Source organism: Tachypleus tridentatus, chromosome 13, assembly GCF_004210375.1.
Source record: "Tachypleus tridentatus isolate NWPU-2018 chromosome 13, ASM421037v1, whole genome shotgun sequence".
In the NCBI taxonomy this organism is placed as follows: Eukaryota; Metazoa; Arthropoda; class Merostomata; order Xiphosura; family Limulidae; genus Tachypleus; species Tachypleus tridentatus.
In genome coordinates, this window is record NC_134837.1 from 99,975,819 (window position 1) to 100,002,101 (window position 26,283).

Here is a 26,283-nt window from a genome sequence, read left to right on the forward strand (position 1 = left end):
AGCGAAATAACATTCTTTTACATTAGGAGTTTCCAGGCAAATTCTTATACTTGGTAGTTATGAGCTGTAAGATTTTAGTGAAGGTATCTTTGCTCATCTTATTAGGTTGATGTATTCTGAATCCATTTTAGCATAGAATGAACAGTAAAAAATATTTTGAACATTTTAACTGGCTAGCTAGCTTATCTCATTACATAGCTGTACACCCTAATGGTCCATTTATTATGAGTGCAAAATTTCAGGTTTTTAGGTTATTTTGTCTTGGCACTATGGCAGTCACACACACACACACACACACACACACATGCCATTTTATTATTATAAATTAATAGGCTTCATGTTTTCACTGTTCTGTGTTCCCAAGAGTCCTATATCAGCTTATGGTGTCCAGTACTTGTTGAAGAAAACAACAAACAATAACTTCATTATATTTTATTTTTCAGTGATTTTAATTCCAAGAAGTTTCAAAGCAGCAACTGGTACTCATCAATGACGGATAATATATTTAACAACTATTATTTTTTAATCTGTAGAGTCACCAAGTGATTTTTAGTATTTGGTTATGGGAAGAGATTGTGACCTTTACTGTGAATGATTTTATTTTCTGGGATTCACCAGGGGACTTCTGTTATTTGGTAATAATAAAGCTATTACCTTTTGTTTTCAATTATTTTGGTTTCTGTGAATTGCCAAGTTACTTCTTTTACATAGTAATAAGAAAAGACAATTACCTTTTATTTTGATTCTCACCCCCAAGAGCCTTTAACTAGCTTTTGGTATCTGATTAGCAACAAAATAACATACTCTTAGTTTTTCTATCAATTTCATGAGAGTCTTCAAGCAATTTCTGGTACATGAGAAGGATATGAAAAGTTAGATGTATGAAGAATACTACATCTTATCATGTGAAGGTCACTTTGTAAGGCTGTAGAACACTTGCACTAGATTATGTAGAAAACTGATTTATGTTCAGAGGTTTATGATAATATCAGTAAAGCAAAACAAAGAAGCAGATTATTGCAATGACAGATTTTGTACTAAAGGCCAAAATTTTATTACCAAAAATGAGATATATGTGAAAACTTCATAAAGAGCATAACCTTGATGTGTCATAAACCAAACCACTGTATAACATGAAATATTAAATGCATGTTTAGCTTTACAGTTTTCAACATTTTTTTGGTAATAATAAGGCTATTGCATTTTGATTTCTGTGAGTTGCTAAGTTACTTGTGTTATGTGATAATAAGACTATCACCCTTTATTTTTTCTGAGAGCCTTTAAACAGCTTTTGTAAGTGATTAGAAACACATTTAAGTTATAAATGTACAAGGCTTGGTCTGGGACATTTGTTTTCACACATGTTTATCTTAACTAATTCTTTAAATTGGTAAGAATAGGTTACTGCCTTGTTGGTTGAATGTTATATTGCTGTGACTTTTATAATGGCATATATGATTTGGTATCTTAAAAGGCTTAGGAGACTTTAGAGTTTGTAGTATAACTTCAAGCAAAGTTAGAACTATCAGATTATTTTTGGTTCTCATTTCACTAACTTATGACACGTTTTTATGAAGTTTTGTTCCATTTAGGTTTGGCTTAATTAAAGAGAACAGCCTTAGTTATCTAGAGCAAAATTTAATATTGTCTGATGTCATGTAGAAAAACTGTATGCCTGTGTTTGTGTTAAATACTATTGTTTTCAATTAGCGACAACTATTTTCAGACCCAACATGGCTCGAGTTTAACAAACTATAACTAAAGGTTAAATAGAAGAGCACAAAAAAGGCACGTTAAACTCTACAATAATAAATCTTGATTAGTAGCATCACAATTGTTAACTTATTTTGTGATATTCTGAGGTAGAGAAGAATCCAAAGGACAAGTTATTAAATTAAAGAAACAATGGGACTTGTCAAGCAGGGTTTGAAAACGTTAACATAAGGCCTTTTTCCACACCAAAGGACTTTTGGTAAAAAGAGAACTGTTGGAACAGATTCGCGTGAAACTTGTGTATCAAATTTGTACGTAAACGTAAGGTTTGCATCGATACAAAAAATTCAAAAACTATTTTTCTCCAGTGATTGGTCCTCGACTTTGCTGTTATTCGACGCGATTGCCACAACGAATAAAAATGTAGGTGAATAGGGCTAACGGACAATTTAAATGATCAAAAAATTGTTTGTAACATAATGCACAAATAACAAACGTATGCTGTAAATTACAACTAAATTATTCTGAAAAAAATAGGTATGTGATTTATTGAACAGTATTCGTATTATATATGTAGTTTAATGACAATGAAAAGGACAAATCTTCCTTCGAGGTTTGTTGTTACACAGTATTTCTTTGCGCTTTTAACGCATAGGTGGTTCCGTGTAAATACAGGTAATATTGTAATCTCTTCCTGTATGTCCCTTCTTCAGTTTATGACAAAATTAAAGCTCTTTACCTTAGTCTCATGTGAGTAGCTATTTTATCCTACACTGCAATATTTACTCCACTTCAAATTCCATTTTCGTGCATGTTCTTTTTTTTTTTTTTTTTTTTACGCACTAAACAAATTTGATTTTGTCGTATCTTGTTCTTACTCCACATGAAAAAAGATTGAGATTTTATTTTATCGAAGACGTTTTTAGTAATGTTTAAAAAGTAAATGTATCGTACTAAGGGAGAATGCAATAGTGAAAAATGTTACATATAGTATCTGCCTATTACATTAATTAAATGAAGCATAAAGCTAAAAAAATTGTACATGTGAAATGTTAAGTTTATCTACTACCTTTCAAAAATAGCTCTCGCGCGCATTATAATCTAAAACATCTAAAAGTGTTGGTTGTACTTTTAATAATTTCACCTAATTTGTTTTTCAATTTTTACATAAAATTATAAAATAAACCAATAGATGACAGCGCTTCTCCACGCTAATATACCTAAATAATTCAAGTTATTGCAATCATATTTTTTAATTTATTAGTTATTTAAAAGATTTAGAGAGTATCGTTAATCACACCAAGAATAACTTTTTAAAGTTCAAGATTGACTGTTTAGTAAGGTACAAATGACTGGCAAGAAGGATATTGGAAAAACTTTATTATAAGTGTATAACATTTTGACAAACTGATGTCATCAGGATGAAGCTGGTGATGATGTAAACTTGTAGAAATCTTGCACTGAAATTTCTTTCACTGCCCATTCAGTCCGTTTCTGAACTTATTTGTCTAAAACGTTGGGTCGTGGAACTTTGCGGTTACTGCCTGTTGTGCCAGAATTTATCATTAACTAAAGCACTCATATATCTTCGTCTAATAAAATCTTTGAACCCTACTATTCACTATATTCAGTCAGCCACGATATACGTGTAAGTATAATAGTACTGCTTGTATGTCCATGTACCGTCGTCGCAGGGTGTGGATGAATAGAAGGTATATAAGTTTTTGGTATTTCGTATTTTCAGCATTTTTTTACTACTACTACTACATCGTTTGTTAATGGATATTATCCAAATTTGGCATGAGGGTTTGAGTCCAGGCGGAGATACATGCAAACTTGCGGTTTCATATTTTGTTTGGAAGTGTTCATATAATTATATATAAGGGAATATTTTTTTTGTAAGATAACTATTAAACAATCATGAAGTTACATAATTTCATTCCCGTGGACGGGTACTCAGAATGACGCTTAACCTTGTAAAATACGAAACAATACAAGTTATTTTAACAGTCAGTTATCTTTACATAAAACTAGAAAAGAGTTAAGGCATAAAATTTAGCTTGTAGTACATTTGCTGTCAAGGAACATACTTCAATTAATTCGGATTAATATCCTATAGAAATCTACAAAGCAATAGGAAAATTGTCTTGTTTGTTCTAAATGCATATAAAATATATATACACACACACACACACTGTTACGTGTATAAAGGTTGTTTTTCCTTCTCGGCAAAGGGTAATTTAAATCTGTCACAGATATCTAAATCATGAGTTTTGTGAAATACTTTCATTTTGTAGTGATAACTATGCAAAAAACGATGTCAATGTTTAAATTTATGGCCATTTTTTTTTGATTTCATGTTCAAGAGACGCCGCTATTCCGAAACCACTGCTTGTATTTAAAACAATCTTTCCTTGCTGACAGCACTACTGTTTATGCATATTTTGGGATTTCGAAAGAGAATAACGAGAACACAATGAGGGAAAACAAGTGCCTTTCCCGTCTGACAAGTTAAACAGCGTAGGCGATGATGCATCTTTGGGGTTTCATTCCTCTTCGTACGACTTTAAAGGGCCTCTTTACGTCTCAAAGAAATTTAGTTAAAACGAAACTTGTGACCGTGTGATCACCGTTATCCCATTTGAAAGCTGACAATTACGATGAACTTCGAACTATGCCAAGGCTGTTTCATGTACGTATATGTGGGTGTTGTATATGACGTATCTCACGGTAGATCTAAGTTTTATAAGACTTGTCTTTGGTTGTTTTTTTTTTATGGGAATATAAATGGATATATCTACGGTTCAAAACAAGTGATCCTGACTGTTGTATAAAATTATTCTTTATTCAAGCACACCTACAGATTCAAACTAAACGACTTGATAAGAATGTCTTAAGTTATAAAAAGCGGGTTTCTCGTTTTATATCGTGCGGTGGATCGAAAGTTCCAAAATCCAAATTATACTTGAAAATTCAATGCTATAACACAAAAAGATCGTTAATTTAAAACTACATCCAAAAGAAAAACCATTCTGGGATTCTTTGAACCGACAGCCGCGATTGGGCTGACCATTTTCCCGACTGAAGTTTCACTATGAAAACGTTCTAATAGTAACAACCGCGATTTGATTAAAACCACTCAGATATCAGACACTTGGTAACATTCCATCCCGGTTCTAAATTAAGAATTGGTGTTTGAACCTCGTCGTGTAGCTTTGGTATAATTTTATATTCAAAATACCAAGTTCTCCCCTTCTGCTAGTAAAAGTTTCTTTCTCACGCACATACAATTATAACTAAGTGTATTTGTTAATGATGTGGTATGTACCCAGTTCTTAAACCATAAGTTTACATTATTTCATACCATGTAATTGTTACTAAGAATCTCATTCCCTCTATTGTATTCCTTTACGAATGTCTTAGCTTTATTAAAGTATTTTTAACAATTTTGTTTGGAAGGTCGCTCAAAGTTTCTCGAGCGCTACCTGTTTTGAAGTTTCGAAATGAAATCGAGTTTATTCAACACTGCTATTTTGTGGGCTACTCTTACTTGTGTACTTCCATATCATTACCTCTCCTGCTAAAATCGCGTGTTCGTTGGTGGGATAACTCGCTATCCTCAGATTAGAAATCGTTTCCCAACCATCCGGCTGACTTTATAAACAAAACAAAAATAATGAAAATCGTCACGGCCTGTGGCGTGAAGTATTAATATTTTTGGTTGAAACTATTAGTTACAAGTCTAAGATCTCGAACAACTGACTGTTTCAACAAAGTACCAACTTGTTTTGCAGTTATCTCTTAAAGACAAACAAATACTAATTGTTTTCCGAACAGTACAAAATATTTAAAATCGATTTAATAAAATTTTTCCAAGCATGGTTTCTTTCGGAAATTAGCGCAAAGTTACCCAAGGATTATTTGTACATAACCCTAGCTAATGTTGAATAACAGAAAGCCATCTACAGTTAGTAGGCCACAAAATGCTAACATCAGCGCTTCTCTTTACCTTCTTAATTTAATGTGGTTGCCACTCTTACAACGCATCCAGGACACGATTGAATGCGTTTTCGAATTAACTGGAAGCGTCACTGTGTATTTACTCTTAGGCCTTGGTACAAGTCTTTGCAGAAATAGAATTCTACCAAGTTTTATTGTTTTTAATGCCCTTTTCCAACTATTGAAGGACTGTTAATAACTTTAACGTGATACCTATGTAAATTAATGCGTAAACGAAACTGTTTTTCTCATCTAATACAAAAGAAAGCACAAAAGTGAATTTTCGAGAACTCAATAATCGATGAAGGTGGCCCAGGTCTTGCTGCTTACACTAAGGAAGAAATAATTCTAAACCTTACAACCCTCTTACGATATACTGAGGCCTGTTTTCATCATTACAAGTTTATGTTCACCCGCAGGGCTTTGCTACCCAACCCAAAATAATATTTCAAAAATTAAATTTAATTTTTCCTCATTTCGTAACAAATTTTATATTTATTAGGCACATTCCCGAGTTGAGTTTGTTTTTATGCTGCATCCATAAAACCGGGTTTTGATTACGAAATATTTTAATTTAATAATGAATTGTTGTAACAATAATGTACAGTAACTTGCTAACAATCGCAAATTAATCTCGTACACTCTCATTAGACAGATTAAATTTACTTAAGTTCCTTAATGGCACCTTGCCAACCGCGGCAGGTCGCCGCCGTATTTCACACCGTTAAAGTTATTTAGAGCTTTTTTTGTTGTTGTTTTTTTAACGTTCACGTTACACAAAAGACGGAGGGGTGAGGGTCATCATTTCGGACCAAACTTCCAACTGGACAAAAATTATATGCCACGGATATAACCTTAGTTTTATTTTCACAGTATCATGTTTTAATTTTTTAAGTCGGTTTACGCTTACATTTTTGTTTAAAGTGTTTTACATTAAAATCGGTAATAGTTTCTCAATTAGTGCTATCTATAAATTGAAAAAGTTATATGTTTTCCAGTGCAATGTTTACAACTTATCACGAAGAGCTAACGTATATGGTTCTTGCAACCTTACGTCGGTCACTGGCCTTGTAACTATTGTTACAAGTCGCTGTCACGCGAGATCACATGAGCAGACTTCACTCACTAACGGGGGCACCGAATTCTTCGTAACGTTTTTACAGATGTAAAGTTAAAAAACAAACAGGGTTCGCGGTACATGTACGACGCGTTTGTTAAATCTAATTAGTTGGAGTTAGGATAGTTACTACAACAGACAGAAAATATGCAAGTTAGACTGAAAACAGGAGTAAAGATTTTTCTGTTTAGTGCCTCCATTCTCACCATCGATCTCCAAACTACTGTTGATCCAAAAGTACAAACTGAATTACAGTAATAAAACAAATTCTAAAGATATATAATCGGATATTTATTTTGTTTGGTGCATTCCACCTACATTGCTATAAAATCTACACACCAATAACTTGCTATTATTGTATTACTTATTCCTGGTAATATACGCTGTTATGTTCATAATAATTTAATAAGTAGTCACTCAACACTTTCCAGTCAGTACCTGAGATAAGCCTACATATAATTTGTTTAATTAAAGATTTACTTTGGGGATTTTTTAGTGCTTTTACTTTCAAAGTGCAAGACTTCATTCCAAGTTTACATTTTGTTTAATCATTAACAGTATTTAAGTCTTTTATTAATAAGTTTGTTTGTTTTTTTTACATAAAATGTTTCCTTTAATAAATATAGGGCTTAATCACCTTTTTGTAATAACATTTCTTTAAAGAACAAAACCAAAACCTACTGCAAGCTAGGAACAAAAAGTACGTCTGTTAACCTTTAAAAGCTACATTGCGTAAAAAGCCCAGTTCTTGTCAAGTGCGGTTACAGACGCTTCTGATTAAAAAAACATAGAACTAAAGGCAATAACTAAGATATTTCAGTGACTCGCATACATTTTGAAAATCATTATAACCTTGTCAAACAAACATCTAAAACTTCAAAAGTACATTTTCAGGCTGTAATTAATTCCCTCTGTTGGTATGGTACAATTATCATTATGAACTTAACATATTTCAAGTAAAATCATAGGTTGTTCATATCTTAAATCTGTACAAAACGTAAGAATGATAATGAACAACACTACTTTGTCAACTGCACAATATTTAAGTTAACAGTCGTTCAGATTCAGTGTAAGTCACTATATATGTACATGATATTCTACTTAAAATTACAACTGAAAAACTTTACTTTTTCCTATCACAGTAATATTAAACTTGATCAATTTGTTCACTCCTTACAAAAAATTGCACTGCATATCAAATACAGAATTACTTCAATAATTAAGGTAAATCACGTTAGCATAAGGTAATAAAAAAAATTAACAAAAGAACTATTTAAAGATTAAGACAAAAAATGTAAAAAATTTTTTTACAGTTCAAATAACAGCTAGTTAGTAAACTATGTAATATAATATTTGAAAAAAAAAACAACCAATAGAAGCCTATGTTTTAGGATGAAATTTAACAAATGTTACGTTATCCATGGAAAATTACCTCAATTAGATAATATATTAAAAATGGAATGGTGAAAAAATCAATTAAAAATGTTACTCATTAACTACAGCAGAACCAGCAAATTAAAACAGATCACATTAAGCTATATTAAACATTTAGCTATACTGATTCAACTAACTATTTTGTCTTGATATTTTGGACATCAAATAATTTTAAATAAAAAGGTTGTGCACTTTGAGAAGATTCACAAGAAAAAAAAGATACGTTTAACAGGTGTACCCAGTAGAGCAAGTACTGACCAAGGTATTACACTGACTGGTATCCCTTCTGACGATACGGTGACGGCCAACTAAGTAAGCAATGAGGACAATAACCACCATTCCAGCAAGAGCACAGCCAACAGCAATTGGGACAATGTCGCTCACCTGGCTATCAGCATCACATTCCCATGAATCTAAAAAGAACAAAAGTAGCATCTAAAAAGATATACACTAAGTTAACCCTACCACAGATGTGACTTAGAAATAGCATATTTTGATTTTGCTCTTTTAAGCAATGATAATGTAGAATTTTTTGATTGGTGATTAATTTTTAACAGTTGTATTAAATTTTTGAAACAATTTTAGCATTAAGCCCGGAAACTTACTGCTGAGCCACTGGAGACAATAAAAAACCTATCAAAACAAATTTACACTTACCACTGGTAAAGACTGTATTATTATCAGTCCTAAATGATTCCAGCTGAACATTGGACACTGTCATCATTACATTTGGGCTGAACTCTATTTCATCAGAATTCTTGCACAGGTAATTTTTCCCAAGATCCACTTTAAAGAACTCACCACTGATTGAAACATTTTTTGGTACATCTGTTTAAAACAACCATCAACAAATAATTTAAAATTACTATTTCAATAATCAATTAGTTATTCACTTTTGATGAAAAAGTTAAAAAATCATTTTTATGATTCATGTGCAAATCTTTTGTAATTGTTTTTTTAATTAGTGCTTTTTGCTGTAACTAAACATTTGGAATCTGAATTTTCAGTATATGATATCCTAATTTAAAATTAAATTCTAGCTAAATTTAACATGTGCTTCAAGCTATGAAGACATTTTACAACTTTCTAATAGTTAACTATTAAAAGATCACTAAAATATAAGTATTAACTTTTATAATCATATCTTGTCTTTTTACTAGTCTTAATTATGTACATTTTTAGGCCACCTACCAGTAAAAATGTCTAAAACACCCTATTTTTATGTTATATTACTATAACAGATTTATTATTATACATTTATTTTAATACTGGCTTTTGTGTTCAGTTTAATGCATGTATTACTGTTAAATGTGTATTGTGCCAGTTTGCCTGTTCTCTAAATCTGTAGAAGATTCTTGAATGTAAGAATAAACAAGTTTCACAGAAAAACTAGTGCATCTTCAAATATTGTTGAACTTTTGAAAATCCCACCCAATGAGTATAAAAGCTAGCTATCGCAACATGTGGGGAGACAACATATCGTTAGTCTCCCACAGTCAGTAGCCTCAGAAGCTATAACTATCATACTTATTAATTAGAAAACTACACATAATTGACTGGTACCATTTATATATTTCAAGCATCTAAAACAGTTCAACTTCAGTGAATTAGCTTCATACATTATTTCTACAACCACATTAAATATCTATCTTATGTGAAAAGTAAGCTAATAATCCACGCTAAGCCAAACAAGAATAGAGCCAGCTAGTATTCCCATCAGGTGGAGTGTATCAACATAAAACTTGCTCATTGCACACCTGGACCATTGATAGAGTTCCAGCTGTTCAAGAGTTTGTAATATTTGATATATTACAATATATTTGTGTTATGAAAGAAAAATGTGTTGCAGTCTTGTTGGCAAATATTATAAATCTGATAGGTACTGAACTTCAATTTCTAAATTACAATTTCTGGCTATTTGAAATTGTAATGCATAAGGCACATAACACGACAAATCAAACTCATTCAAGATAAATTATTGTACACAAACATTTTACTTGGTTAAGTTAAGGACGGATACAAGTAAAATAAAGTGTGTTTTATTAATTTGCTACAAAAGGCATACCAGTTATATGTCTGACAAATACTGATCAATGTAAACATACTAATTCTAATAAAGTAGCAAATTGTTACATTCTACAAATCTGTTAGCTTTCAAAACTTCCAACCCCTTCTCCCAAAAATATGCATATAAAAGGTTATGAATCCTATAGGGTGTGGGGTATTAGTAAAAAGAATGAGTGTAGAAGACTCACCAAAACAATTCTTAATAGAAAACATTAGATAAAACATGTTTCTCATTAGTTCCAAACTGTTTTTAATTTTACAATACACATGTCCCTGATAACCTCTTATACACCTTTACTTTAAATTACAATTCCTGTTTGGATTGCAGAGTTTATACAACTTTACCATGTATTTCTAAAGGACTACATTGAAATCAAACTTGCTTTAGTGGCTATGAAACAATATAAAGGAATTAAACAACAAATGAAAGTTTTGGTTTGTCTTTGGTCCCAAATAATACTGATAAAGGGAATCAATATGTTTTATGATAAACCATTTTGGAAGCTTAATATTCATATTTACTGCTAGAATGATCAGTGAACCTTGGACTTGTTCTTTGAACAAAAGATCTAACAATCATAAGTACAAAACAGTCAACATGAAAGCTAGTTACTTCATACACCATATATAAAACTCTACAAATCAGTTTATGCTAATGCACATTTCTGACTAATCATAGTTTTTAAAAAGGCTAATATGAGCATTTCATTCATTTTCATGAAGTACACAGTTAAAGGTATTGCCCAATTTACTGTGCCTCCAAATTTCTCAAGTTCCACAATTTTAACTTCTTGCATATAACATGACTGAAAACAATTTTGGAATTCAACAATTACTACATTTGCAATTCTTTTTAACAAAAATTCATTAATTATTGAATATAATTCAGAATTCTGTTGTATACTGTTCACATCACTTTCATCATTTATTCTACACATGGGTAAGTCAAAATCATGAAATTTAAAAACTTAATATTCAAAATTCAATTAAATAACTTATCAAAATATGTCAAATAGTTTAGTTTACTTTTTTTTATATAATGTCTACATATTTTTGCTTGTAGTTTTGAAGTTTGTTTCTTAGTGGTTGGATATTGAAAGTAATATTTATTCAGAGCTCATATGCATCACATGCAGAAAAGTGAGGGTTTGATATAATTTTTAAAATGTATCATTTTTTGCAAAAATATTCAAATCTACGCTATTAATCTGCTGAAATAAAATTTGTCAAACCAACCAAACAAAATTAATGAAAATGTAATAAAAACTAAAATAATGAAATAAAAACTTTATGCATTACTATCAAATCATTTACTCAAGACTCCTGAAAAATTTAAGTGAAGTCCTGCAAACAATTTGATTTCCCTGTGCAGTAGTGCATAAACATGCAATAAAATTATTAAAAATAGATATTTGAAAAAATTGAAAGCTGAGAATATTAATATAAGCTATCTGTTACATTATGCAGTAATTTATGGGGAAAATGGTATTAAATATATTTCATATTTTATACTTTTAACTTTACCATACATTAACAACTTTGATAAAATTACTGTTATGGATGAAAAAATGTTAAAGTACAAAATTTCACAGGAAAAAATTTCATTCAGTTATTAGGTTCAAGAGGTTATGTCAATCAAGTATAAATATAACAATGAAAACAAACATTAACATGAAAATCACTTTTGACTCAGACTGGCTCAGTAAAGACTTAACTTCAGGTAAATTGTAAGTAAAAATATTTACTTAAATATCTTTATGTAACAAAGTTGTAATACTATTATACTTAAAGTTAGTGCATTTCCAAAGCATTAAAAAACCTTCATGTTCACAACAAGTTTTGTAATTGTTCACCATGTCCTTAATCATCCAGTAATAAAAAGCCACACATTCTAATTTCAGTTAGACAATCATATTAGATAAGGTAATTCACATAAGCCTATTGGGCTAAGTATTTTGTTTCCACCCTAGCTGCCTGATTAACTCAATATCTGAAAAAATTGTTTCCTTGACTTGATTGATTATTTATATTAGTAAGATGTACAAAATTATTAAACCTAACATTTGTGTTTTTTAAATATTTTATAGATGTGTATCCATTACCAGAATCATGAGAAACATGTTAGAAAAAAAGAAATGAAATTATTTGCATGCATATCCAGTTAGGCATCCAAAACTTAATTAAAAACAACCTGTATTCTTAATACTTTCACTTCTCTTAGGCCTTTGCAAACACCTACATACTATGTTCTTTAACACGAAACATAAGGCAATAAACAACTTAACTAAAATTTAAATCAACATTTATACTATAATTTTCACTTAACTTTACATACAAAATATATACAAGATTTAATGTTGTTACACAAAACAAAAGAACAGCACAGTTAACCTTTCAAGAACACACTATTCAAAATTAAAGTATAACCCTTTTTGCCCATTTCTGAATAGATAGAGGAAACTGATCTACTGTACTTACTCAGTTCTGAAACATCAGGAAAGGTACTATTATCAAGAGTGTAATTCAGCTTCATCTCTTTTACAAACCCTTTTTTATCATCTTTGCTGAAGGTCATCATAAAATAATTGTTGCTAAAGATCAAAACAATTATCTGAGTGCCATTTTCACCTGAGCACGTACTGCTTTTAGCATCAACCGATGCATTTTTTGGAAGAAAAAGCTTCCCAGTTCCAATCTGAAATATTCAGTTTCTTTCCATTAGATTTGAAAGAGTAACAAATGACATTTGAGTAAAAATTCAATTAACAATATTTTAATTTATTCTAAAGCAGAGATGTTTGAGAGCTAAGTTATCATAGTTTGTGTAATACTTTAAAGATCTCATTAATACTCTGTGTGTGTGCATGCGTGCAAAATACTGATAACTATTAATAGTAGGATTAAAATATTCAATTTGAACTTGGATGTGAAAATATTACAATAGTTTTTACCACTAGTTATTTGTCATTTATTTTAAAAAATACTTAATTCTTACTACAAGACCTCAGGCCCACGGACCAATCTTGTAACCATTTTATGGTTATTAGATTTCATGCTATAACTTAAATTAGCAAGCCTATCTTCAAACTTGTGCAGAATATTAAACATTACGAGTATTTCATGTACAAAATATTAAATTAAAAAAATTGTCAAGATTAAATAATCTTTTACATTTTTCTTTTTGAATGTTGACTATCCACAACATAAAGTAATTTCAGTTTTATAATCATACTTGTGTAGCAGTTTTCAAATGTTACATCCTAAAATCTTTAACTTCCAGATAATTATCAAACGCTCAAGAAAACCTCGATATATTTTCAGTTATTTACACTATCACATCTGACCTACCTTATAAACACCATAAAAATATAAATTATACTTTTTTAATTTTATACTGACTACAAATTAAGAAATGTTTAGCCAAAATAGCTTAAATCTCTTATTATATTTATTGAACCAACCTTTCAATCATGCCTAATTACAGAAATTGCAATGACATGGTGCAAGAGCACTGATGTTACTATATCCAAAAATATAAAACTGGCCTTTACAAAGTGACCTACCTTATTGCATTGTAGTGGACTAGTATTTTGAAAATAGTTACATTTCTGTTATAATACATTATATATTATTATTTACAAAAAGTTCTTGAACACCTTTTCGTAAACAAAATAATAAAAAGTATAACAAACTTCTCTAGTTATGAACTTTGCACTTGCTTGCTGCTTACCACAAGTTGCTAAGATTAAAATCTCTCATGTGAAAGACTAGAAACAAAATTTTGCCAGAATATTGGTAAACACTACAATGAAAATAGTGAACTAACCAAACATTTTTAAGCTACTGTATCAATACCATAGAATTCCACTATATTTCATCAATATTATTACCTAAGCTGTATTCATGTCTTAAAAAATATCAAATCAAGTTCACTGATGTCTTACCTTGCTGCTTGGAATCTAACAAAAAGTATTTTGTCCAAGCATTTCAAAAAGGCTGAGAAAGCCACTGACATTTAACTTTTGACTGGTTATGCACATAGAAGTAGATGTGTGCAAGTTTCCAAAAAAAAAATACAAAGGGATAGGGCACTATATGCAAGTCAGTAAATGTAGCAATATCTCAAATAGAAATGAGAAGGTTCCTGTTTTATATTATAGCTTGTTAATATTGGTAATGAGTATCTAATTCATCAGGAACTACAGATTTTGTATTTGGACAACATGACCATTTAATTAATGCTGCATTCAACATTCCATGTGAAAAAAATCAATATTTAGGTTATTTTTTCATATTTACTTTTAAATTAAGAAATTAATTAACAGGTTGCTAAGTCTTCAAATTTCACATATGGAGGATAAACATTCACACACACACAGAGTTGAACAACAAAAAAATCAAGTATACAGATAATTTCACTAACTTATTAAGCTTAGTAACTAAGGTTATTATATTTAAAAATAAGAAACTGAGCAGACTAAAAACAAACTACCTCCTTGAAAACTTTGATCAAAAGAACATGCAAGCCTGTTTAAAGATTAAAACAGTAGGGAAAACCACTTTGGGGACATTCTAAGCTGCTGATTAGTTATTCACATCATAAACTGTAGCAAGAGTATAAAAGAGACTATTGCAAAAAAGTCAGAGTTGAACAGGGCCATCCTGTTTGATTCAGTACGTAAGCCGTATCCGAGCAAAATAAGATGAGGTTTTCATCTGCATTCTAGCTTGTCAGTATCAGTAATTGGAGTTCGTAATTTGTACAAAGTTATACAGATTTAGTACTTTGACATCACAATTTTCAACACCACTGCATTTATCATACCATTCAACTTACTAAAATTATATTTAGCCCTTAAACAGTGGGAAGGTTGGAGGAAGCAGCTCACCATAGATGCACAAAATTGAGAAAAAAATTCTTACACAATTTAGCATTTTTATTATGAATTTTGAACAAAATAAAGAAAATGAAAAGCATACTTATTACAAGTTCAAATGTTTTTTTGGGTATGAAAAGCATGAAAACATTCTCCAATACACAGTGCAACTTTATATTCTTTACACCAAGTAGTCACCATTTTTTGCTTCTTTTCTTGTAAGCATACATGTGACATTGTCCACTTGTAGCTCCTGAGGATGGAATGCTTTTTAAAAATTGCCAAGAAAATGCTTATTTTCCAACAAGTCCATCAGAAACAGTAAGGCTCTCTCTTCCTGGGAAAGGTCTTATCACCCCTCCCATACTTTCCAACAACTGGTACGTTACATTGCAACTAAACTGCCTCAATAGCTTCTTGCCAGCTTTTACTAGATGCATGTAAAAAAATTCAAAATTGAGATATCAATTAAATGTAAAAAGCTTGTTTTACCATTTCACACATTTACAAAAGCAGTAAATTTGCATGCCACTTGCCAACTAGCCTTATGTTGATAGTATAATCTCAAACTATATTTAGTTTGGTTATTGGTTATTTAGTTTTGTAATCATCCTTTCCACTGTTTTATTTCACCTTTACATACTGTACCAAAAGTAACAGGACATGTGTCTTTCCAATGAAGTGACAAAATATTCCCTTACTTCTTGGTCTCAACATCTTCCTTCTTCATAAGTGCAAATTTAAGCATGTTATTCCATTCAGTTCCAACTGTTCTGCAAAAACTAGCCTTACCTTTAAAGAAAACAATGCATACAATCCTGACTTGTATAATAATTATCAGTATATAATAGAACCTTTTCCAAGTTAGTCTTTCATCAATTGCTTGACAATTGATCCTGAAAGTCCTAATTAGGGATTTTGGGGGACATCTACACCACTTGCAAGAATAGATAATCATATCTATTGCAATTCCTGTATCACAATCACATAATACAAAAATCTTTATTGCAAATCTATGGAACTTGCTTGGAATGCATTGTTTGAAAACAATGTAACCCTTGAAAAGAATTAAAGATTCATCTATAACTATTTTTTAAATGGAGAAAGATTCCTTAAATGTATTCTTCACCACTGTAAACACTTCTTGAATTTTCCATAATTGAGTATTTGCATTCAGTCCATTATTTGTAAAGTGCAAATACCTAAAAATTTCCCTGAATCAATCTTGAGTAATGTATTTTGGAAAACTGGAGTTCCTATAAGGGGATCATTCTTTCAATAAATCAGCCAATAAGTTTTTTTTTTTTTTTTAAACTTGTGATACAAGCATCATTAGAGCAAAAAAGTGTACATTTCCTTAATAGTTTTATCTTCCCATTTCTAACTTCATGAAGTAGAGGTAGTGTTACTTTCACTTTCTTCAGAACTAAAGGATTTACAAAAACTCTTTGCACAATGACTCGTAATTTGATCAAATATAGCAGTAAAAAAATTCATATTCTTTAGATTCATCCATGAACCTAAATTTAACTGCAAGTCCAGAGTTTCTACTATCAAATGAATAAATAAATGGATCAAAATACTGACACCTTACCCATTGAAAACCAACGGATTCTGATTCACTATTTAAATCACGTTCAGAACTTGAAACAATTGAATTTGATAAAATATTTGAAATGTTTTCATTATAATAATCATCACATGTTAATATTTCAATTTAATCTTTTGATGAAAAATGTTTTTACTTCATTCCCTTAGCTGATGCACCTTTCCTTTTCTACTAGTTACACAGAGAAAATGGCTCAGATGCAATGTTTTGAGTGGGTACAGTCACTATGGTATTAGGGGGTTGCCAACAAATGTTTTAAGCCTGTATCAACAAATGATGGCTAACATTTAACGGTTAAATGTGTTCGTTTAATATTTACTTAACTTAAGAAATTAACTCATGTTAGTTGGAATTATAATATACAATTTGATACCAAACGTACTGACAAATTCATAAAAGATCAGTTCCATAAAACTTGAATGCAAGCCAAACATAATATGGTATTTGACCCAATTTAATAGGGTTAATTTAGTGTGAAGATAAACTAGTAATAAAACAGTGTTATACATTTCATTCAAATGTTATGCTTAACAGTTGTTAATAGGCTACATGTATTTAGTGTTCATTGATCATTTCCAGACTACAATGATTAAGTACTGTAGGTGTTAAGTGGTCACAGTTTATAAGGCTCAAAGTGCAGAGAACTCAGGACTAGCATGCACTTTCAACAAATGTAGTTAATATATGCAAACTGCTCACAGGTTAGAGAAGAAACTGGAGGCTATATTAAAAAGAACGAAGGAAACAGAAGTGTAAATGGGGAATAGCAGCAAAAATAAGGAGTTTTTGCATGCTAGCAACACAACTAATGACTTTTGGGAATTTAGACAGTACTAATATTGCTAAAGTAGTGGATTTAATTGTAATAAGCTGTTTTGTTAAATAAAACTAACAAATTTTAACCTTCAGCTTTTGCAAATGAACTAAGGTGGTAGGAAATTAAAGGGACATAGGTATAGGACTTTAAAACATGAGGTTACAGTTATAGGCAATTCTTTACTATGGCAAATGGACAGGACAGTGTGGCTTAAACAATTACACAAATAATTAGGTTACATTATCCAGGAGTAGCAGTGGAAAATAAAACTGGCAGAAAGTGATGTAGAAGATGGTGCTAGAAGTGATACATTGTGTACAGAGGCTAATGATGTAAAGAAAACAGAAAAAGTAAGTCAGGAGTTAATTGGTGAATACAAGGAGTTGGTAAAAGTATTTGATGAAAAGGAGAATAACTTTTTCTAGGGATAATGCTGGAACAAAATTAAATTTTTTGAAAGTGCTTTGTTATTGAAAACTATTTAAGACTTAACCTTTCACAACTGGCTCAATATAATATACACAAGTTTGTCCACACATTTGCACATATTAAGTATTTGCATTATAACTTTTCATACAGCATGTCATCTTCACAAAATTTTGTAGACTTAGTAGAGAATAAGTATTTTGTATGCAAAAATGTCAGATTTTTTAAATGAAATATTTTTACTAAAGATTGTGAAAACAGCCTGTTCCATTAGTAGTCTAAGTGCACATACAGAACAATAAATCATGAAGTAAAGCAAACAGTTATCTCCTCTTGCAACAACTTTTGTAATCTGTTGCTGGACATAGGTTGCTAAGCCTTTTAAGTTTTCACATTTTTTCCTTTTTTTACATCAAACAGTTGAATAACTAAAAACAATCTTAAATATACTGACACCATAGAAATCTACTATAATTTCTTAAGCTTAGTAACTAAGGTGTTTTATATTTTAAGATATGAAAGTGAGCAAACTAAAGACACAACCTACCTTTATGAAACTTTGGATCTAAAGAATGTGGAAACCTTTTCATAGATTAAAATGGCAGACAAAAGCCATCTGGGGGCATTAAGCTGTTGACTGGTCATTCACATTATACATTGAAGTGGATGTAAGGGACAGTTTTCAAAAGTGGAAAGAGGTAAAGGGGCCATCATGTTTGATTTAGTACATAAACCATATCTCAGTAAATTAAAATGAGGTTTTAAATTCCAGCTTTTTAATTTTAGTAATTAGAGTTCCTAATTTGTACAAAGCTATAGACTTAGTATTGACATTACAAACATCTAATTTTAAATAGTGCTACATTCAATATATCACGTGATTGCTAAAATTATATTTAGGTGTATTCTTTTAATACTTACTTTCAAATTAAAAATAACTTGTATACTATTTAAGTATCAATTATATTTTAAAATTTGATTCCAAAATTAGACAAATTCATAAAACAGTTCAATAAAACTTTTAATGCAAGTTAATAAACATGATGATATGGCCTTGACTCGTGATTTGTCGTGAAAGAGTTAATGGAAACTTAAGTGTTTCATAAGTTACTTTACTTTTCTCACCAGGAAAACTGCATCAGCATTAGAAATTACGAAAAGAAACTACACTCTTAAATATACAAAGTAAATTTTCTGGTAATTTCAAAAAATACTGAACTCTAAAAAGTTATCTATACAATAAAATTACAATTCAAAATTTGGCTATAAAGAGTAAGAATGTTTTAAACTTAGTTTTCTATAGAAAACTTACCTATTGTTAAAAACCCTTTAAAATTAATCTATACCTCATTTTAAGCAAATCTGGCACATGGCACACAAAGTACATTATCATACCTTTAGAAGAAAAGTCTTCACTTTAATCACAACATTTAATTAATTTCTGTACACAGATATTAATGCAACAGAAAAGCCAATCTTTCAGTTAATGAAATTGTGTAATAACATATCTAATAAATGTCTGATAATACCTTAAATTACTTATTTCTCATAAATAGCTATCTGGATATGAAGATTTATGCTTTTTTAACCTGTGGGTGGAAAGGTTTACTAGCCTTCTGTTACCTTACTTTTTGCATTCTTTCCCCATTTGAAGTTATAAAAGTAGATGGAAGAAAGTACCATACCAACAGGATGTACATATTATATAGATGTTATATTTATATATAAGCACTATAAAATAAGACTTCGTTTAAGGCCAAAAGAAACAAGTGACAATATTTGAAGCTAGTCATAAATGGGTGAACAAAAATGACTAATCCAAGGCCAAAGAGAAAATTATCAATACAAGCAAACAAGTCATAACCTTTACCGTTTTATTATCACTCTTGATGTATTTGATATTAAAAGTAGCTTCCATAGTCAAGATTATGCAAGTCACATTTCCATCCTCAACTATCCAGTCATTTTCAGATGATGGTGTTGAACTTATAGGGATTTCACTTGTGCTTTCAGTTGATGAAAAAGTGCTCAAGTCTGTATTGTTTTCACTAGAGGTTGTAGTTGGAAAAAGAGTTGAAGTTTCAGTGTTGTTTTCAGTAGTGGTCGAAAGGGAAGAGGAGTTAAACTCAAAGTCTGTCTGGTTAACATCTACTGCCAAAGTAGAAATAACTTCAGGTATTGCATTAGTGAAATCAGTTGCGTTATCCTGGGCTACAGATAAAGAAAAAAATTAAAACTCAATTTGGTACTGGATAAAAAAAATGGCATAACTGATTATTTATTCCAATCTATACACAATGATACATTGTTAACACTATCTTAATCAGATGTACAACTTAGTTATGATTGATGTGGTTTTCATGAAACATCTTAAACTTTGCAACCCAATAAAATTCTTCTAACTATTTTAAACACAGCTTAACACCAAGATACCTTTATTGAGCCTTAAGCATTCTCCAGTCATGTGACTTATTTCAAACTTTTCTTTTGTCTAGGCAAACTACCTACTCCTGGTGGCTAAACATTCTCTAAACAGTACAGGTCTGCTACAGTGTTAAACTTACAAAAAAATTTTGTTATTCACTCAAACCATTTCTAAACTGTATAAATTCAGCTCAAGTTATCTGACATCTTTTAAATGAAGATTTCTGTAGCTTTTAAACAGGTGTTAAATTATACTGTTACAAACAAAATGAAGGAAACATTTACTTAACCTGCATACAATTCAAATTGTATGTCACTGTTGTGCATGCAACAATCTAATGTCTGCTCTATACAGTCATATTTAAAAACTTTCTTAATAGCTGTTTTCAAAAGCTGGATCCATTAATAAATGGTCATGTCACTTGATGTGGCACCAATATAATGCTTCATCCAAGACAAAACCAAGTGAAACTTAAATTAAAAAATGAATAACTTATTCTCAAGTGATTATAGTAGTATTCTTTAGGACAGGCAGGTAATTAAATCAACAAGAGAATAAGAATAATTTTGTTTACAACTGTACAGAAACAAACATACTAAATAAATGCCAAAAAAGGAGTAAACATCCATTCTAAATATCCAAGTTATTATTATTAAAGTAGAGTTTAAACTAGCACAAACTGACTAAAATTGTCAGGTTAAAATAAATATCAAATGCCAAAAGAAATCCTGCCTTCTAATATCAGGCACAGTAGTTTAGAATTAAACTATTTTGAAGTAACTACATGCAACTACATTGTTTAACCTTAACAAATGAAAGATTTATTCATTTATCAGTCCTGATAAAAATGGTGTGACAACCACTTCATACTTATTTTTGGCAATTTAGTGATGTCCTAATTTTTTTCAGCTATTTACACCAATGACAAAGCCTTGAATGTTGTATCTATGGTGATGTAATTAATTAAGATACTTTACAACTAACACAAAGGAATAATCAAATTTTATAACAAAAAGCAAGCAGAAACAATATAATTTTTTGTTTCAGTTTGTTTTAAGTTATAACAAACTAATATAATTAGTCAGATATTCAGATTTGCTCTTATTAACAGTACTTCCTTGTAATTTTGTTTACTTAACTTTATCAAAATGCATTAATTTCCACTAACATATATAACACAATATATATTTTTAAAATTCATTGAAACTGTGTGGGTATACTGTAAAAGTGAACAAAAGCTTTTATAGTAATCAACAGTCCCATAAAATAAATACTGAAACCTAATATTTCCTTTTGATACCTTGGTAGAATAATGATATCTCAACTGTTCTTTTAATTTATTAAAAAGAAGAAAGGATCAGAGCTCCTAGACCTGTACCTACTTGAACAATATTAAATAGTTAATTTCTGTAATGGTTAGAGGGTGTTTTGGCTTCCTTGTACTTCCCCCCTCTTTAGATCTAGATCTACTTGTACAACATGGAAGTTTTTAAATCCTAAAAAAAACAACTGAGTATTACCTGATAAATGCTAAAAAAAGGCCAAACTGTTTTATATTTTAATTACACATACTAAAGAAAAATAAATGGCCAAGTGATCTAAACCTTGAAAACCCTCTATTTCAAATAATAAATGTGCAACTTAATATGTATTCACACAACTCTTACAACCACAAGTTACAATTACAGCAATTTAGTTATCCCTAGATTCTACTACAAATGTAATAATGTGGTTACTTTCACAATTATTGGTATTACCATTACTTATGAGCATTAACAATAGTATAAGTTATAGCTACAAGTAACCAAGTTAATATGAAAGTTAGTACTTACACTTTAAGAACTGTTAATGACGTAGTAATGTTACTGTATTTCTCAGTAGTAATTCTAATAATACTATTTCTAGTCTTAGAGGTAGCAGTACTAGCAATGAATAATTTAAGAGAATGACACAAAAAATACCTTTCGAAGAAGCTACTACAAGCACAAAGAAAACGAAAATTCCAAGACCTTTCATCTTTCTTAATCACTTATAAATTTCAGAAGATACTTTTACTACGACCCAAATTTAAACGTTCAAATCCAACTACCAACACCTTTAATTATCGTTACCTAAAGAGTGCCAAAAACAGAATTGCGCGATGAACAAAAATGAAAGTCACGTGCGGCGCTTGAATGTTTATAAGACCCTCCCTATTTGATAAGTAAAAAGGTATTTTGATACTTTAGACATCATTGTACTGGAATACAAACATATAAGTACAAAGGTCTGAATAAAAAAACTTTAATTTTTGAAATCTTCACCAGTATAGCTCTATTAATTTATAAATATATTATATTTAACAAAGGTTGAAGGGAGTAGGCATGTGTTAAAAAATAACAATAAATCTTTAATATATATTTATAAGTAATATTAAAATATTACGTGAAGAAATTAAAACAATAATTCTTACGTAAATGTTAAAATTTATTAGGAAAACGATCAATAACCATTTTTATACAATAAGAAATTAAATGATGATATTAAATCCCATAATCATTAATGGCTTTATATCTTTGCCCATGCATTTTTTAACCCTCACCTTCCCAAGAAATTTTAAATTCACAAGGGGTACCAATATACAATTTCTAAATTTTTATTTTTCGTATTATTCACTGTTTTGTGCGTGTATGTCCCTTATTGTATTCAAATGGGCTTTTGTATTTCAAACTGAATCAGCTAATAGTATTTATTTTGCTTTAGTTAATTTCCTCGATAATAAGCATAACTATCAATATTATAATTTTTCATTGACTTTGGCGTTTAACTTAGATTCCTGAACTTCTAACATATAATATTACTTCGTAGGCCATCCAGTATCCAGATAATAAACTTCAAATACATTTTAAAAACTAAAAACAGAGAACGCAATTTATGATAAACTATATAACCAGATACTGAGAACTTAAAACAAAATTTACGCAGACTATTGTTTAAATGGTTCAGTGTACAACAGAACACAGGTTTATTGCAGTGCAAATGTAGAACTCACTCACTAAAGATTCGACATATAACAAGTAACACAGTTTGGATCCTTAATCAGTGAACTCAAATTGATAATCTTTAATAACAACAAAAAAAGTTAAAGACAAACATGACATGGCTTGGTTATTTGTTATTCACAAAGCGCTTATTACGCATGTTGTTACATATTACAATTTATCCAGACAAACTCACAGTTTATTAAGTACTACAATTTCAAATAACCTGACTAAATTAAATGAAAAATTGAATTTAGAACTTAAGTAAATGTCGATATGTATCAAATTTATGACATTTGCTAACAAGATTGATATACACAGTTTTTTTTAAATACAAATATATTTTAATATACAAACAATAACACGATTTACAATAACAGTTATCACAATTAATAATTATGTTCACAAGTTTTGTACATTTATAAACAATATTGAATCTTTCACCGTGTTCGTCACTGACAGCACCGAGATTTGCGGGAAAGAAGTCCAAGTGTGAGTAGAGGAAATGAATCTTCAAGTGACATGTTGCACTTCATTGTTTTGTATGCTTTGAGAAGTTTGTCTACCAGCTAAATGTAATGTGGGGCTCTGTAATTGCCAAGAAAATTGTCAACAACGTCTTTGAAGGCTTTCCAGGCAATCTTTTCTGGCCGAACTAACAGATCTTCGAACTGCTTGTCACTCATAATATGTCTGATCTGAGGGCCAACAAAAATGCCCTCTTTGATCTTGGCCGCAGTTATTCTTGGGAACATCTGTCTTAAATAACGAAAATCTTCGCCTTCTTTGTTCATTGCTTTCACGAAATTCTTCATAAGTCCCAATTTTATGTGAAGAGGGGGCAAAAAATCTTTGCCGGGTCGACAAGCAGTTCATGCACCACATTTTTCTGTTTTGGAACTAACTTTTTACGGAGTGGTCAGCTCTGTCTAGAATAATGTGACTCTTTGGCATGACTGTCCCATTCACAGATGAAACAACAGTACTTTGTATAGCCGAGCTGCAGTCTCAGTAACAGAACAACGACTTTCAGATCTCCACAGATCTTCCAGTTATACTTGCTGTACTGGATGTGCTTCAGCAACATTTCCATGTTCTCATAGGTTTCTTTCATGTGTGCTGCATAGCCAACATGTATTGAAGTGTGGACATTGTCACTGTGTAACAGAACAGCTTTGAGGCTTAACAGTGATGAATAAATAAAGAGACGCCACTCTTGCGGGTCATGGTCACAACCCAAAGCAGAGAACAATCCTTTGATGTCAACATAGAAACAGAGACTGTCAACTTGTGCAAAGAATTTGGTTATATCATCTTGGCGGCTTCGATAAACAGAAATTTTCGTACCTGGTGACATGAAACACCATTCCTGCAGTCTCTAACCCAGCAATTCGGCTTTTGCTTTTAACCGACCCAAATCTCTGACCAGATCGTTTAATTCTGACTGTGTTATGAGATGTGGATCGCCTAAGAAGCACAGTTCAAAATCCGGATCAATATCACTGCCAGTTCCCTGTATTGCAGTTTCTTCATCTGGTTTGTCTCAGGTCCATTCTTCTGGTGGTTTCGGAATTGGAAGACTGTCGTCATGTGGCACGGGTCTCATTGCTGAAGGCAGATTAGAGTATTTAACTCACTTCTTGTTTTTGGCAGAGAAACCAGACACATTAGTCAAACAGAAGTAACAGTCCGTCACATAGTCTTTTTGTTCTCGCCATAACATCGGGACAGCAAACGGCATTGTCTTTCGAGTACCTCTGAGCCAAGCTCTGAGACAGACAGCACATGTCGCACAACAAATGTGAGGCGCCCATTCCTGGTCTTGATCACCAATTTTACAGCCGAAGTACAGATAATATGCTTTCTTCACAAGAGCAGTCATTGAATGTCTCTGATGAACAAGCATATACTCACCACAAATATAGCAAATGTATTGCGGCTGTTACGACATTGATGAGACATACTGACCGACCCCAATCGTCCTGTAAAACGTCTATAACATCTAACTTACTTGTTACAGTGCTACTGAGGCAATGCTATATTCTGAAACAATACGTATACACTATAAGGTCTATATTAATCCAATGAGCAGCATCTGTGTATGCAAGCAACTTTTATAGCCTGCTGAGACAGTGACAAGCTGGTTCCGACCTGCCCAGGCATGCCCGGGCTGCATACTTCCACAGAACAGCTTCCAACCTGGCCTGATGTCATGCCTGGACATGTCCAGTCTGCAAAAAACATTGTTCATAGGTCTCTTACAGAAACGAAACATTTTGGACCCAAATATAAGAAAAAAACATGACAAAACTAAATATTTCGATTAAACGGTACGTGAAGGGCAAATTTGGATGTGATTTTCGTTATCAAAAATCTATAAGGAACACCCAACAGTGTTCAAGAAGCAAACACTTTGTTGTGCAGTGTAATTAATATATACTGTCTCTAGGGGCGTCACATTGTTTATATTTATAGAGGTGAGGAGAATTACTAGAATGTTCAGCTTGCACAACAATATGAATGATACACCAGTGTTTACGCACGTACATATGTTGTCAATATTACGCTCGAGAATCTTCTACAACTTTGGTGGATAGGCGGGAATTTCACAATACAGATTTAATAGCACACATTATGTACGTTTCTAAATGTAAATGTATCTTAATCAAACATCCATATTAAAATAGATATATAGTGGTAAATCCCTCACAACGTAAATTATATCCACTGTGATTAAAGTGCAAGGGTATTGTAGCTTTGGGCTATTACCAGATTCGCT

General features: G+C 31.1%; 1 protein-coding gene across 2 annotated transcripts in view; it reads right to left on the reverse strand.

Moving 5' to 3' along the window:
- Positions 1 to 22,660, reverse strand: part of LOC143240499 (lysosome-associated membrane glycoprotein 1-like) — a 31,095-nt gene extending 8,435 nt beyond the window's left edge. The window contains exons 1-6 of one of the 2 annotated variants that reach the window (XM_076483014.1): positions 22,446 to 22,660; positions 19,930 to 20,270; positions 12,809 to 13,025; positions 8,921 to 9,091; positions 8,522 to 8,676; positions 3,077 to 3,257 (exon numbers count right to left, since the gene is read on the reverse strand). In XM_076483014.1, coding sequence (XP_076339129.1) covers positions 3,222 to 3,257; positions 8,522 to 8,676; positions 8,921 to 9,091; positions 12,809 to 13,025; positions 19,930 to 20,270; positions 22,446 to 22,500 — 975 coding nt within the window. In that variant the 5' untranslated portion in view covers positions 22,501 to 22,660 and the 3' untranslated portion in view covers positions 3,077 to 3,221. Of the gene's footprint in view, positions 1 to 3,076; positions 3,258 to 8,521; positions 8,677 to 8,920; positions 9,092 to 12,808; positions 13,026 to 19,929; positions 20,271 to 22,445 lie in introns of those variants that run through there. The other variant, XM_076483015.1, reaches the window with a different exon arrangement.
- Between the last annotated feature and the right edge of the window lie 3,623 nt (positions 22,661 to 26,283).